At 55.0% G+C, this 15,693-nt stretch overlaps 1 protein-coding gene across 1 annotated transcript in view; it reads right to left on the bottom strand.

Annotated features, from left to right (window-relative positions):
- The window catches only part of LOC121339769 (epithelial discoidin domain-containing receptor 1-like), a 16,268-nt gene that overhangs the window by 254 nt on the left and 321 nt on the right, over positions 1-15,693 (bottom strand). The window contains exons 2-18 of the mRNA XM_041411860.1: positions 14,462-14,598; positions 13,974-14,076; positions 12,715-12,943; positions 11,867-12,014; positions 10,985-11,087; positions 10,212-10,398; positions 9,784-10,030; positions 9,077-9,190; positions 8,645-8,805; positions 8,108-8,330; positions 7,450-7,548; positions 7,198-7,367; positions 6,734-6,873; positions 4,917-5,084; positions 2,739-2,973; positions 1,109-1,160; positions 72-160 (exon numbers count right to left, since the gene is read on the bottom strand). Coding sequence (XP_041267794.1) covers positions 72-160; positions 1,109-1,160; positions 2,739-2,973; positions 4,917-5,084; positions 6,734-6,873; positions 7,198-7,367; positions 7,450-7,548; positions 8,108-8,330; positions 8,645-8,805; positions 9,077-9,190; positions 9,784-10,030; positions 10,212-10,398; positions 10,985-11,087; positions 11,867-12,014; positions 12,715-12,943; positions 13,974-14,076; positions 14,462-14,555 — 2,562 coding nt within the window. The 5' untranslated portion in view covers positions 14,556-14,598. The remainder of the gene's footprint in view (positions 1-71; positions 161-1,108; positions 1,161-2,738; positions 2,974-4,916; positions 5,085-6,733; positions 6,874-7,197; positions 7,368-7,449; positions 7,549-8,107; positions 8,331-8,644; positions 8,806-9,076; positions 9,191-9,783; positions 10,031-10,211; positions 10,399-10,984; positions 11,088-11,866; positions 12,015-12,714; positions 12,944-13,973; positions 14,077-14,461; positions 14,599-15,693) is intronic.

Genomic DNA, 15,693 nt, shown 5'->3' with positions numbered 1-15,693 from the left:
CCCCCTCCCCCCCAGTCCCCCCCAAATTCCCCCCAGTCCCTCCCAGTCCCTCCCAGTGCCCCCAGTCCCACCTGCTGGCCGCGGTTCTGGAAGTGGTGGCCGGCGTTGGCGATCACCTGCTCGTCGCTCAGGGCCCCGTACGGCGGCTCCCGGCAGCGCGGATGGTGATGATGATGATGATGAAGGTGATGATGAAGGTGACGGTCACTCCAGGGCCCCGCGGTCTCTCAGGGTCCAGTGCAGGCGGCCATGGGGCAGTGATGAAGATGAAGGTCGCTGGCCGGGCTGAACGTGCCCTGGAATCCCAAATTCGGGAATTTTGGGAATTTTTGGGGGGATTTTATGTGATTTTTTCGCGAATTTCTGGACATTTTGGGGAGTTTTCAGGAAGTCAGAAAGTCAAAATTTGGGGTTTCAGCACCTCCCAGAGCGTCTGATGATGATGATGATGATGATGATGAAGGTCATGGTCACTCCAGGGCCCCGCGATCACTCAGTGTGTGGTCAGTGATGATGATGATGAAGGTGATGATGAAGACGATGGTCACTCCAGGGCCCCACGGTCACTCAGTGGGTGGTCAGTGATGATGAAGGTGATGATGAAGGTGACGGTCACTCCAGGGCCCCGCGGTCACTCAGGGTCTGGTGCAGGTGGCCGAGGGGTGGTCAGTGATGATGATGATGATGATGATGAAGGCGGCGGTCACTCCAGGGCCCCGCGGTCACTCAGTGGGTGGTCAGTGATGATGATGATGATGAAGATGATGATGATGAAGGCGGCGGTCACTCCAGGGCCCCGCGGTCACTCAGCAGGTGGTCAGTGATGATGATGATGATGATGATGATGATGATGATGATGATGATGATGATGATGATGATGATGATGATGAAGGTGATGAAGGTCATGGTCACTCCAGGGCCCCGCGGTCACTCAGGCTCCGGTGCAGCTGGCCGAAGTCCGGCCGCTCGGCCGCCTCGCGGGCCCAGCAGCGCAGCATCAGCCGGTGCAGGGCCGGGGGGCAGCCGGGGGGGCAGGGCAGGTACTGCTGGTGAGTTTCTGGGAATTTTTGGGAGTTTTCAGGAGCTCAGGAAGTCAAAATTTGGGGTTTCAGAAGCTGCAAGAGCGTCACCCCGAAGGCCCAGGCGTCGCTGAACACCCCCTGGAATCCCAAATTTTGGGAATTTTTTTGAATTTTTGGGAATTTTTGGGAGTTTTCAGGAGCTCAGGAAGTCAAAATTTCCCAATTTTCCCCCTCAAAATCTCAAATTTTCCCCCAGTTCTTCCCCCAAACCCCAATTTTTTCCTCTAAAATCCTTTTTTCCTTAATTTTCAAAATTCAATTTTTTCCAATTTTCCCTCCAAAAATCCAATTTTCCCCCAACTTTTTCCCCAAAAAATCTCATTTTTTCCCCATTTTTTCACCAAAAATTCCTTTTTTTCCCTATTTTTCCCCATTTTTCACCATTTTCCCCCATTTTCCCCCAAAACCCCAATTTTTTCCTCCCAAAAATCCTTTTTTCCTTAATTTTCAAAATCCAATTTTTTCCCAATTTCCCCTCCAAAAATCCCTTTTTTTCCCCCAATTTTTCCCATTTTTTCACCCAAAATTCCATTTTTCCCCATTTTCCCCCAAAACCCCAATTTTTTCCTCTAAAATCCTTTTTTTCCTTAATTTTCAAAATTCCATTTTTTCCCAATTTTCCCTCCAAAAATCCAATTTTTTTTCCAATTTTCCCTCGAAAACTCCAATTTTTTCCCCATTTAATCCCATTTTTTCCCATTTTCCCCCAAAACCCCAAGTTTTTCCTCTAATTTTCCCTCCAAACTTAATTTTCCTTTTTTTCTTAATTTTCACAATTCCATTTTTTCCAGTTTTCCCTCCAAAAATCCAATTTTTTTCCATTTTTTTCGCCAAAAATTCCATTTTTCCCCATTTCCCCCCATTTTTTCCCATTTTCCCCCAAACCCCCAAGTTTTTCCTCTAAAATCCTTTTTTTCCTTAATTTTCCTTTTTTTCTTAATTTTCACAATTCCATTTTTTCCAGTTTTCCCTCCAAAAATCCAATTTTTTTCCATTTTTTTCGCCAAAAATTCCATTTTTCCCCATTTCCCCCCATTTTTTCCCATTTTTCCCCAAAACCCCAACTTTTTCCTCTAAAATCCTTTTTTTCCTTAATTTTCAAAATTCCATTTTTTCCCAATTTTTTCCCCAAAAATCCCATTTTTTTCACCCAAAACCCCATTTTTTCCCCCATTTTTCCCCATTTTGCCCTTTCCTGCCCGTTTCTCACCCAGAGGATGCTCTCCCAGGCCATCCAGCGGATGGGCAGCAGCGCCCGGCCCCGCACCCGGCAGTACTCGGTGCCGTACCCCCAAGTTTTTCCTCTAAAATCCTTTTTTTCCTTAATTTTCCTTTTTTTCTTAATTTTCACAATTCCATTTTTTCCAGTTTTCCCTCCAAAAATCCAATTTTTTTCCATTTTTTTCGCCAAAAATTCCATTTTTCCCCATTTCCCCCCATTTTTTCCCATTTTTCCCCAAAACCCCAACTTTTTCCTCTAAAATCCTTTTTTCCTTAATTTTCAAAATCCAATTTTTTCCCAATTTTCCCTCCAAAAATCCAATTTTTTTTCCAATTTTCCCTTGAAAACTCCAATTTTTTTCCCCATTTTTCCCATTTTTTCACCCAAAATCCCATTTTTTTCCCCATTTTGCCCCTTTCCTGCCCGTTTCTCACCCAGAGGATGCTCTCCCAGGCCATCCAGCGGATGGGCAGCAGCGCCCGGCCCCGCACCCGGCAGTACTCGGTGCCGTACAGGCTCCGGCTCATCCCAAAATCCGCCACCTTGACGCGCAGCCCCTCCCCCACCAGGCAGTTCCGCGTGGCCAGGTCCCGGTGCACGAAATTCCGCGCGGCCAGGAAGCGCATCCCGGCCGCGATCTGCGCGCCCAGCTGCACCAGCGTGGCCAGGCTGGGGGGAAAAATTCCATTTTCAGGATTTCTCCCAAAATAATCATTTTTTTTCCCAAAAAAATCGCTTTTTTTCACCCAAAAAATGGCTTTTTTCCCTCAAAAATCCGATTTTTTTGCATTTATTTGTGCACTTCTCCCTCCAAAAATATCATTTTTTCAAAACCAAAAAAATTCTATCCTAAATCCCAAAAATATTTGCTTTTTAAAAAAAAAATCCAATTTTTTCCTCTTTTTTCCCCACAAAAATGCAATTCTCTTCAGCCCGGCCAGGAAGCGCATCCCGGCCGCGATCTGCGCGCCCAGCTGCACCAGCGTGGCCAGGCTGGGGGGAAAAATTCCATTTTCAGGATTTCTCCCAAAATAATCATTTTTTTTCCCAAAAAAATCGCTTTTTTCCCCACAAAAATGCAATTCTCTTCAGCCCGGCCAGGAAGCGCATCCCGGCCGCGATCTGCGCGCCCAGCTGCACCAGCGTGGCCAGGCTGGGGAAAAAATTCCATTTTCAGGATGTTTCCCAAAATAATCTTTTTTTTTTCCCAAAAAAATCGCTTTTTCACCCAAAAAATGGCTTTTTTCCCCTCAAAAATCCGATTTTTCGGCATTTATTTGTGCATTTTTCCCTCCAAAAATATCATTTTTTCAAAGCAAAAGAAAATTTTTACCCTTAAATTGACAAAAAATTTGCTTTTTAAATTTTTTTTTAATTTTTGCCTTTTTTTCCTCTTTTTTCCCCCCCAAAAAATGGCATTTTCCCCTCAAAAATCCGATTTTTTTGGCATTTATTTGTGCATTTTTCCCTCCAAAATATAATTTTTTCAAAACAAAAGAAAATTTCTACCCTAAATCCCCCAAAAAATTTGCTTTTTTAATTTTTTTTTTAATTTCTGCCTTTTTTTTTTTCCCTCTTTTTTCCCCACAAAAATGCAATTCCCTTCAGCCCGGCCAGGATCTGAGCTGGGGAAAAAAATTTAATTTTCAGGATTTCTCAAAAAACACCCCAATTTTTCCCCCAAAAATTTGCTTTCTTTCCCTCCAAAACTCAATTTTTTTTTCATTTTTACGTTTTTTTTTTTTTTTTTTTTTTTGGAAAAAACCCCTTTTTCCCCAATTTTTTTTTTTTTTTTTTTTTTTGGAAAAAACCCCTTTTTCCCCAATTTTTTTTTTTTTTTTTTTTTTACTTTTTTTCCTGGGTTTTTTTCCCCACAAAAATTGTTTTTTTCCCCAAGAAATCTGTTTTTGCTATACTTGTTCCTGGAATTCCTAGAAAAAAAATTAATTTCTCCCCCAAAATCTGTGTTTTTTACTTATTTTTGGCGGTTTTCCCCCCAAAAATGTGTTTTTCCTAAAACAACCCCATTTTTTATACACCTATTTCTGGTTTTATTCTCTGAAAAAGAAGTGTTTTTCCTCACAAATTTCAATTTTCCCTTCACCTATTCCACTTTAGTCCCAAAATTTCCTATATTTAATTAAAAAAATTAACATTTTTCTTCTCTTGTTCTTGTTTTTTCTCCCAAAAATTGCTTTTTTTTGCCAAAAAATTCCTTTTTTCTGCACCTTTTCCTGGTTTTCCCCCAAAACAAGTCATTTTCCCCCCAAAAAATCCAATTGTCCCGCCCCAAACCCCGGAAGGGGCGTGGCCTGAGGGATGGGCGTGGTTTATGCACAATAGGCGTGGCTTAATGCGGTGGGAGGGGCTGCTCTTAAAGGGCCAGCACCCCAGAAACACTGAGAGTGGGCGTGGCTGTAGTGGGCGTGGCCCTGGAAGGTGTGTGGGAATGTGGGCGTGATCTTTTGAGTGATGGGCGTGGCTTAATTAAGGAGGGGCTTCTCTTAAAGGGCCAGAACGCCAGAAATTACAACCAAAAAACCAAACTCAAAGCGGGCGTGGCTGTAGCGGGCGTGTCCCAGCCAGGTGTGGGGAATGTGGGCGTGTCCCACCTGAGGGCGTGGCCGCGGGGCCCGCCCAGGAACTGGTGCAGGTCTCCGTGCTCCATGTACTCGGTGACGATGCACAGGGGGCCGGGCCCCCCGCACACCCCCAGCAGCCGCACGATGTTGGGGTCCCGCAGCCGGCCCAGCGTCCGCGCCTCCTGCAGGAAATCCCGCCTGGGCGCGCCCGGCACGGGGTCAGCGCACCTGGGCGCACCTAGGTGTATCTGGGCACACCTGGGCACACCTGGGAATGCCCTGGGTACAGCTGGGTATGCCCTGAGTACACCTGGGCACATCTGGGCACACCTGGGTGTACCTGGGCACGCCTGGGCACACCTGGGAATGCCCTGGGTACAGCTGGGTATGCCCTCAGTACACCTGAGCACACCTGGACACAGCTGGGCACACCTGGGATACACCTGGGTATGCCCTGAGTACACCTGGGCACATCTGGGCACACCTGGGTGTACCTGGGCACGCCTGGGCACACCTGGGAATGCCCTGGGTACAGCTGGGTATGCCCTCAGTACACCTGAGCACACCTGGACACAGCTGGGCACACCTGGGATACACCTGGGTATGCCCTGAGTACACCTGGGTGCGCCTGGGCACACCTGGGCACGCCTGGGATACACCTGGGTATGCCCTGAGTACACCTGGGTGCACCTGGGCACACCTGGGCACGCTCTGAGTACACCTGGGTGCGCCTGGGCACACCTGGGTATGCCCTGAGTACACCTGAGCACACCTGGACACAGCTGGGCACACCTGGGATACACCTGGGAATGCCCTGGGTACAGCTGGGTATGCCCTCAGTACACCTGAGCACACCTGGACACAGCTGGGCACACCTGGGATACACCTGGGTATGCCCTGAGTACACCTGAGCACATCTGGGCACACCTGGGCACACCTGGGTGTACCTGGGCACCTGGGGGCACATGGGGTACACCTGGGGGCACATGGGGTACACCTGGGGGCACGTGGGATACACCTGGGGGCATGTGGGGCACACCTGGGTATGCCCTGAATACACCTGGGTGCGCCTGGGCACACCTGGGCACACCTGGGAATGCCCTGGGTACAGCTGGGTATGCCCTGAGCACACCTGGGCACACCTGGGCACACCTGGGGCACATGGGGTACACCTGGGGGCACGTGGGATACACCTGGGGGCATGTGGGGCACACCTGGGTATGCCCTGAATACACCTGGGTGCGCCTGGGCACACCTGGGCACACCTGGGAATGCCCTGGGTACAGCTGGGTATGCCCTGAGCACACCTGGGCACACCTGGGCACACCTGGGGGACCAAGGATAACCCTGGGGGCATTCTGGGGGCACATGGGGTACACCTGGGGGCACGTGGGATACACCTGGGGGCATGTGGGGCACACCTGGGTATGCCCTGAATACACCTGGGTGCGCCTGGGCACACCTGGGCACACCTGGGAATGCCCTGGGTACAGCTGGGTATGCCCTGAGCACACCTGGGTACACCTGGGATACACCTGGGTATGCCCTGAGTGCACCTGGGCACACCTGGGCACACCTGGGAATGCCCTGGGTATAGCTGGGTATGCCCTGAGTGCACCTGGGCACACCTGAGCACACCTGGGCACACCTGGGTACGCCTTGAGCGTGCTCCTGGGCACACCTGAGTGTACCTGGGTAACACCTGGGTATATACGGGCACATCCTGGGCACACCTGGGCACACCTGGGTATGCCCTGAGTACACCTGGGAATGCCCTGGGTACAGCTGGGCACACCTGGACACACCTGGATCCCCTTGGCCACCCTCCGTTCCCCCAGTTCCCGTACCGGGCGTTCTTGGTGGCGTCCGGCCGCAGCACCTTGACTGCCACCAGCAGGGGGCGCTCTACGGCCGAGGGGGCGGGACCTAAGCTGGGGGGCGGGGCCAGGCCCAGGGTGTGGGGGGCGATGACCTCACACAGCAGCACCTGGGGGCGGGGCCAGAGAAAGAGGAGGGGCCTCAGAAAATGGGCGGGGCAACAATGTGGCACAGCAGCACCTGGGGCGGGGCCAAAGGAAAGGGGGTGTGGCCAAATCTGTGAGGGTGTGGCCAAATAGAAAGGGGTGGTGCCTTTCCAATGGGGCGGGGCTAAAGACATAGTGGGTGTGGCCTCAAAAAGGGCTGGCGATAAACCATTTGGGGGTGTGGCAAGTAACTTAGGGGCGTGGCTAAAGACCTTTAGGGGTGGGGCTAAGCCACAGTGTGTGTCACCTCAATGGGGGCGTGGCTTCATGCCAGGGGCGTGGCTTACCTCTCCGAACTGCCCCTCCCCCAGCTTCTCCCGGAAGCGGAGGCGGTCCCGAGGGAAGGCTGGGAGGGCGGGGCCATGGGTGGGGCTGTGGGCGGGGCCAGCCAGGGCATAGGCGGAGCCTCCGGTGACGTCAGCCTCAGCGTAAGCCCCCGCCCCCACCTCGGGCTCACCTGTGCAGGTGGGAGGGGCACAGGTGAGGTCATTGTGGGTGTGGCTAAAGTGGGCGTGACCCTTCCCAAGCCCCACCCTTACCATCCGTGTTGATTGGCTTGGTAGTGTTGGGCGGAGCCAGGGCAAGGCCTCCTATTGGCCGGGCGTAGGTGGCAAGGAGCAGCCGATAGGCTGGATTGGCTGGGGGCGTGGTCAGAGATGGGCGTGGTCAGGGGATTTTGGGGGCCATTTTGAGCCTTTTCCTCATTTCTGGACCCAATTTTTTTTGGGGATACTCCCGGAAAAAAATAAAAGGGGGGGGAAATCCTTCCTCCCTCTTTTTTTCTCTCCTTTCTCCCTCCTGTTTCCCCTTTTCCCCCTCTTTTCCCTTTTTTCCACCTTTTCCTTTTTTCCTTTTTCCCTTTCCCTCTTTTCCGCCCCTTCTTTCCCCTTTTCCCTTTTTTCCCATTTTTTCCCTTTCCCCCCTCCCTTTTTCCCTCCCTTCCCCCCCTTTTCCTCCCCATTTTCCCCCCTTTTTTCCCATTTTTTCCCTTTTCCCCTCCTTTTTTCCCCCTCCTTTTTTCCTCCTCTTTTTTCACTTTCCCCCAATTTCTCCCCCATTTCTCCCCCCATTTTTTCCCTTTTCCCCTCCTTTTTCCCCCCTCCTTTTCTCCCCCCTTTTTCCCTTTTCCCCCCATTTCTGCCCCATTTCCCCCATTTTTTCCCCCCCTTTTCCCCCTTTTCCCCTCCCCTGTCTCACCAGCCCCGGGGGGCACCGGGGGCCGTGCTCGGGTGGGTTCCTGGTACTCCCCGGTTCCCGTCCCGGTTCCAGTCCCAGTCCCAGTGCCGGTCCCGTTCCCGTTTCCGGTTCCGATCCGCTCGTAGCGGGGTCCCCCCCGCGCCCCTCCCCCCCCGGTGGCGTTGTTGATGACCACGGTGTCCCCCGAGAGCTGCACCCGCAGCGCCGCCTCCGCCCCGCGGCCCTGAGGACCGGGAAAAACCAGTTAGAACCAGTTAGAACCAGCTCAGACCAGTTAGAACCAGTTCGAACCAGTTTGGCACCAATTCAGAGCAGTTAGAACCGGTTATAACCAGTTAGAACCAGTTCGAACCACTTAGAACCAGTAAGAACTGGCTCAGACCAGTTAGAACCAGTTCGGTCCCAGTTAGAACCAGTTCAGAGCAGTTAGAACCGCTTTAGCCCCAATTCAGACCAGTAAAAACCAGTTCAGCCCCTCCCAATCCCTCCCAGTCCCCCCCAATCCCCTCCCAGTCCCCCCCAGTCCCTCCCAGTGACCTTGCCCAGCGGCCCGGCCGTGCCGCGGCGCCGCCGCAGGATGAGGATGATGATGGTGAGCAGGAGGAGGATGATGGCGCCCAGGCAGCCCAGCAGCACCGGCGACTGCCCCGCCTCGCCCTGGGCCGCCGGCGGGACCAGTCCGGCCTCCCCGGGGACTACTGGGAGGAATGGGAGGGGCAGGAGGGCGTCATGGCCACGCCCACCATGGATAAGCCACGCCCATTTAATCCCCACCCCATTGAACCCCACCCAGTTAAGCCCCACCCATTTGTGCCTCCATCAAGCCACACCCCATTAAGACCCTCCCAGTTAAGCCCCACCCATTAAAGCCCCACCCAGTTAAGCCCCACCCATTTAAACCCCACCCAGTTAAACCCCACCCAGTTAAGCCCCACCCAGTTAAACCCCACCCAGTTAAGCCCCGCCTACCCAGGGCAGTGGTGTTGGTCGCCCTGCCCCCATCATGGGCTTTTTCCAAGATGGCGGCAGAGGGGTCAGGGGTCGGGGGCCACCCACTGGCACCCACGGGGTCATCCAGCACCTCTGGGGGTGGGGACGGTCATTGGTGATGTCATCAACAGTCAATGATGTCATCAACAATAGAATCATGAACCATCAACAGCGTTAACACGAAATCAGTGACGTCACTGATTGACAATGAACTCACCAGTCAACCAATGATGTCATCAACCAACCGTTGACCCCAAGACCCAGTGGATGACCCCAACACCCAACCGTTGACCCCATGACACAACCATTGACCCCACGACGCAACCGTTGACCCCAACACCCAATGAATGAGCCCAATACCCAACCGTTGACCCCATGACACAACCATTGCCCCCACGACGCAACCGTTGACCCCAACACCCAACTATTGACCCCAACACCCGACCGATGACTCCAACACCCAGCTGTTGTACCCCAACACCCAACCATTGATCCCAAAACCCAACCATTGACCCCAAGACCCAACTGTTGACCCCAACACCCAACCGATGACCCCAACACCCAGTGAATGAGCCCAACACCCAACCATTGACCCCATGACCCAGCCATTGACCCCAACACCCAACTATTGACCCCAACACCCAACCAATGATCCCAACACCCAACCATTGACTCCAACGCCCAACCTGAGACAAAGGAGACCTCACTGAAGAGCATCCACTCGGCGCCGAAGAAGAAGCGGCACTGGATGAAGCGGGCGTGGCGCCCACCCAAGGGGACAGTGACCAAGCGGGCGCTGGGGTCCTTGGTGGCCCCGGCCAGGCTGTGGGTGACCACCGTGGGCTCCCAGGCCGTGGCCAAGATCTTCTTGAAGCGACACTCGACCGCCCGGAAGATTCCAACGCCGCGCGTGTGGAGGTTGTTGCAGTGGACCTGGGGGGGTGACAATGCGTCCCATGATGCCCTGGGGCAAGGTGACCAATCCAGACGCTCTGCAGAGGGACATCCCAGACCCCAAGCTGGGGTTGATGTGGTGTCCCCCCATCCGTCCATCCATGGCTGACCAATCCCATAATTCCGGGCACCCCAAATCTCCCAGCATTCCCTGGGGCACCTGCATGGCGTGGAAGGCGCGGAGCTCCTGGAACTCGAACTCCAGCTCCACGTGAGGGTGGGGCCCAGGTGGCCGCGGCCACCCCACGTAGTCGTAGCCCGGCCACAGGCGGCGCTCGCGGGTCCTCAAGAAGTCATCGAGGCCCAGGACCCCGTCCGAGAGCTGGCCCAGCCCCCCGAAGTGCAACCTGGGCAGGTAGGACACACCTGGATGTGGGGATTGTCCTGTCCCACCCACCTGGAGATCCCCCAGTGACACCTGGGCAGGGGGGACACACCTGGGTACTGGGATTGTCCTGTCCCACCCACCTGGAGATCCTCCAGTGACACCTGGGAACCTCCCAGTGACACCTGGGCAGGGGGGACACACCTGGATGCTGGGATTGTCCTGTCCCACCCACCTGGAGATCCTCCAGTGACACCTAGGAACCTCCCAGTGACACCTGGGCAGGGGGGACACACCTGGGTACTGGGATTGTCCTGTCCCACCCACCTGGAGATCCTCCAGTGACACCTGGGAACCTCCCAGAGACACCTGGGCAGGGGGGACACACCTGGGGACTGGGATTGTCCCATCCCACCCACCTGTGGACTCCGTAAGGGACAACCTGGGACAGTTTGGGGACACCTGGGGACACTTTGAGGATCACTGGGGACATCTGGAAAGCTCCTGGGACAGTTTGGGGACACCTTGGGGGGGTTGGATACAGGAATTTTGGGAATTCTTGAGGCAGGGGATGCCTGGAGATGATTTGGGGACACCTGGGGACTCACGGGCCAGCGCTGAAGCCGTCGTAGGTGGAGTCGTTGAGGACGATGGGGACGGGGTCCAGGGCCATGACGTGTCCCCGTGGGGCCGTGTAGGACAAGAGGCCGGCTGGGGACGGGGATGGGGATGTGTCACCATGGGGTCACCACGGGGTCACCACGGGGTCACCAGCAGGTTAACAGGGGGCACGTGGCCATAGAGGGTCACCATCCCTTTGGGGACATCCAAGAGGTGGCGCTGGGTGGGATGGGTGGCCATGATGATGTCATGAGGAGGGGAATGATGTCATGAGCCAATGTATGACATCATCAACTGTTGAACCCATGACCCAACCGTTGACCCCAACACCCAACCGTTGACCCCAACACCCAACCCTTGACCCCAACACCCAACCGTTGACCCCATGACCCAACCGTTGACCCCAACACCCAACCGTTGACCCCAACACCCAACCCTTGACCCCAACACCCAACCGTTGACCCCATGACCCAACCGCTGACCCCAACACCCAACCCTTGACCCCAACACCCAACCGTTGACCCCATGACCCAACCATTGACCCCATGACCCAACCGTTGACCCCATGACCCAACCACTGACCCCAACACCCAACCCTTGACCCCAACACCCAACCGTTGACCCCATGACCCAACCATTGACCCCAACACCCAACCATTGACCCCACAATGACAAGACCCCAACCCAGTTGCCTCAGGGCCACCACCAAGGGTTGTTGGGTGAAGGACACGACCATGGGCGACCACCACACTTTTTGGGCCACCAGTGGGGTGGGACACAGGTGACTCAGGGATGACTCAGGGGTGACTCAGGGGTGACAGGGAGGTGACAGGGAGGTGACATGGAGGTGACATGGAGGTGACACTCACACTCCCAGGGGCAGCCGTAGAGCTCGAGGCGCAGGCAGACGCTCATGGCGCGCGGCGCCCGCGGGTACACCCGGAGCGCCCGGGCCACCGGCGCCGGGGACAGGTCCTTGAGCACCACCCCCTCGGGGTCCTCGTTGCCACCGATCACCTGAGGTGACACCAACCGCGGCCGGTGGCACCCGAGGGTGGCGTCAGCCAAGGAGATCCCAGGGATTTATCGGGGTCTGTCACAGCCCGAGGTCCCCAGGGTGTCCCCAAGGTCCCCGATGGCCTCGGGTCCACAGTGTCCCCAATGTTCCCAAATGTCCCCAACAATCTCAATGCCCCCAAGGTCCCCAATGTCCCCAAATCCCCTTGATGCCCCCAACACCTCCAACATCCCCAATGTCTCCAATCCCCTCAAAGCCCTCAATCCCCCAATGTCCCCAAATCCCCTTGATGCCCCCAACATCTCAAATGTCCCCAACGTCTCCAATCCCCTCAATGTCCCCAATGTCCCCAACACCCCCAATGTCCCAAAATCCCCCCATTGTCCCCAAATCCCCTTGATGTCCCCAACACCTCCAATGTCCCCAAACCCCTCAACGCCCTCAATCCCGCAATGTCCCCAATGTCCCCAAATCCCCTTGATGCCCCCAACACCTCCAACATCCCCAATGTCTCCAATCCCCTCAAAGCCCTCAATCCCCCAATGTCCCCAAATCCCCTCGAAGTCCCCAATGTCCCCAAATCCCCTCAATGTCCCCAATGTCCCCAACACCCCCAATGTCCCAAAATCCCCCCCATTGTCCCCAAATCCCCTTGACGCCCCCGATGTCCCCAACCCCCCGCGATGTCCCCAAGGCCACCTCGTCACCCCAGCGGTCCCTCCAGCGCAGCCAGCGGCGGCGGTCGCGGCTGTAGCGCAGCCGGTACTGCCGGGCGAACTCGCGGCCGTGTCCCCCCGCGTGGCGTCCCTGTGTCCCCACCAGTGTCACCAGGTGCAGCCGGCCCAGGTCCACCTCCAGGAACTCCTGCTCGGCCGGGAACACCGGCCCCGCCGGACACCAGGCTCCGTCCCCGTCGCTGCGGCCCAGCCTGGGGACAGCCGGGGACGTTTGGGGACATTTGGGGACACTTGGGACGCTCCAGGATGTGGGAAGGGCCGAAGAATTTGGGGACATTTTGAGGTTTGGGGACACCCAGGGGACACCTGGGGACGCACAAGGGACACCTGGGACACCCAGGGGACATTTGGGGACACTTGGGACACTCAAGGATGTGGGAGGGGCCAAAGAATTTGGGGACATTTTGAGGTTTGGGGACACCCAGGGGACCCGCTGGACACCAGGCCCTTATACTGGTCTAAACTGGTTTATACTGGTCTGTACTGATCTGAACTGGTTCTATACCGGTCCAAACTGGTTTATACTGGTCTGAACTGGTTTATAGCAGTCCATGCTGGTCTGAAGTGGTCGTTACTGGTTTGTACTGGCCCCATACTGATTCCATGCTGGTTTATACTGGTCCATACTGGTTTATACTGGTCTGTGCTGGTCTGTGCTGGTCCATACTGGTTTATACTGGTCCTTACTGGTTTGTACCAGTCCATACTGGTTTTATAGCAGTCCATACTGGTTTATACTGGCCCGAACTGGTCGGTACTGGTCCATAGTGGTTTGTGCCAGTCTGTACTGGTCCATACTGGTTTATACTGGTCCATACTGGTCTGTACTGGTCCATACTGGTCTGTACTGGTCCATACTGGTCTGTACTGGTCCATACCGGTCCATACTGGTTTATACTGGTCTGTACTGGTCCATACTGGTCTGTACTGGTCCATACCGGTCCATACTGGTTTATACTGGTCTGTACTGGTCCATACTGGTCTGTACTGGTCCATACTGGTCCATACTGGTTTATACTGGTCTGTGCTGGTCTGTGCTGGTCCATACTGGTTTATACCGGTCCTTACTGGTTTGTACCAGTCCATACTGGTTTTATAGCAGTCCATACTGGTTTATACTGGCCCGAACTGGTCGGTACTGGTCCATAGTGGTTTGTGTACTGGTCCATACCGGTCCATACTGGTTTATACTGGTCTATACTGGTCTGTACTGGTGCGTACCGGCCGTGGCGGGCGGCGGTGGAGTCGGACCAGGCGCTGGAGGCCGAGAGGCGAAAGTCGGGGATGGTCCCGTCCTCCATGCCCAGAGCGAAGCGACAGCGGCCTGGGGACAGCGGGGACACTGAGGGGACACTGAGTGACAGTGAGGGGACAGTGAGGGGACAGTGAGGGGACACTGAGTGACACTGAGGGGACACTGAGGGGACACTGAGGGACACTGAGGGACACTGAGGGACACTGCATGCCCAGAGCAAAGCGACAGCGGCCTGGGGACAGCGGGGACACTGAGGGGACACTGAGTGACACTGAGGGGACAGTGGGGACACTGAGGGGACAGTGGGGACAGGGAGGGGACACTGAGGGGACACTGAGGGGACACTGAGGGGACAGGGGGAGCAGTCAGGGGATTTGGGGACATTGGGGACGTTGGGGACACTGGGGTGACATTGGGGACATTGGGACATTCGGGTGACACTGGGGACACTCACCCAGGTCCAGCGCTGTCCCCTCTGTCCCCCGCGGGGTCCCCTCGGCCACCCCGGCCAGCAGCAGGAGGGGGAGGGGCAGCGGCAGCGCCGCCATGGCCCCGCCCCCAGCCCGGCGGTACTGGGAGCACTGGGAGGGACTGGGAGAGGCTGGGGAGGAAATGGGATTGAACTGGGCTTGGACTGGGAGGGACTGGGATGGACTGGGATGAACTGGGATGAACTGGGAGGGACTGGGGGGGACTGGGAGGGACTGGGAGGGACTGGGATGAACTGGGATGAACTGGGAGGGACTGGGGGGGACTGGGAGGGACTGGGAGGGACTGGGATGAACTGGGATGAACTGGGAGGGACTGGGGGGGACTGGGAGGGACTGGGAGGGACTGGGATGAACTGGGAGCATTGGGAGCCCCCCCAGCAGCTGCTCCCAGAATCCTTTGCTGGAATTCCCCCCCTTCCCCTCCCCCCCACAACAGCTGCAAAGGGGGCGTGGTTTCACCACACCCTAGCAGCTCATTTGCATAAAGATGAATATTCATCAACTGCCCCAAAAAACCACCCGGGGAGGACAAAATCGGCCTCAAATGTCCCCAAAATTCCCCAAAATTTCCCCAAATTCCCCAAATTCCCCCCAAATTTCCCTCAAATGCCCCCGAAATTCCCAAAATTCTGCCAAAATCCCCTAAAAAACCAATTTTTAACCCTAAAATTCCTCTTTTCCCCCCAAAATCCCTATTTTTCCCCCCAAAATTCCCTTTTTCCCCCTAAATTCCCCCCAAAATCCCCGTTTTTTGCCCAAAAAATTCCCAAAGTTCCCCCAAAATTCCCAAATTTCCTCCAAAATTCCCAATTTTTCCTCCCAAAATCCCCATTTTCCCCCAAATCCCCCCTAAAATTCCCCCCAAATTCCCCCAGATCCCATCAACTGCCCCCAAAATCCCCCCGAATCCCCCAAAATCCTCCAAATTCCCAAAATTCCCCAAAATCCACCTCAAGTTTCCCAAAATCTCCCTCAAGCTGCCCCCAATTCTCCAAAAAGTGCCCCCAAAATTCCCAAACTTTGCCCAAAAATCCCCTCAAACTCCCCGAAAATCCCCCCAAAATTCCCAAATTTTTCCCAATTTTCCCCCAAAATTCCCCCAATTCCCTCTGCAAAAATCCCAATTTCCACCCCAAAATTCCCAATTTTCCCCCCCAACCCCCCCCCCACACCCCCCCCCCCCCCCCCCAAACTC

Source organism: Onychostruthus taczanowskii, unplaced genomic scaffold, assembly GCF_017590055.1.
Source record: "Onychostruthus taczanowskii isolate IOZ18803 unplaced genomic scaffold, ASM1759005v1 scaffold372, whole genome shotgun sequence".
NCBI lineage: Eukaryota > Metazoa > Chordata > Aves > Passeriformes > Passeridae > Onychostruthus > Onychostruthus taczanowskii.
Note: the sequence above shows the minus strand (reverse complement) of the source record. Positions and strands in the feature narration are given on the sequence as shown.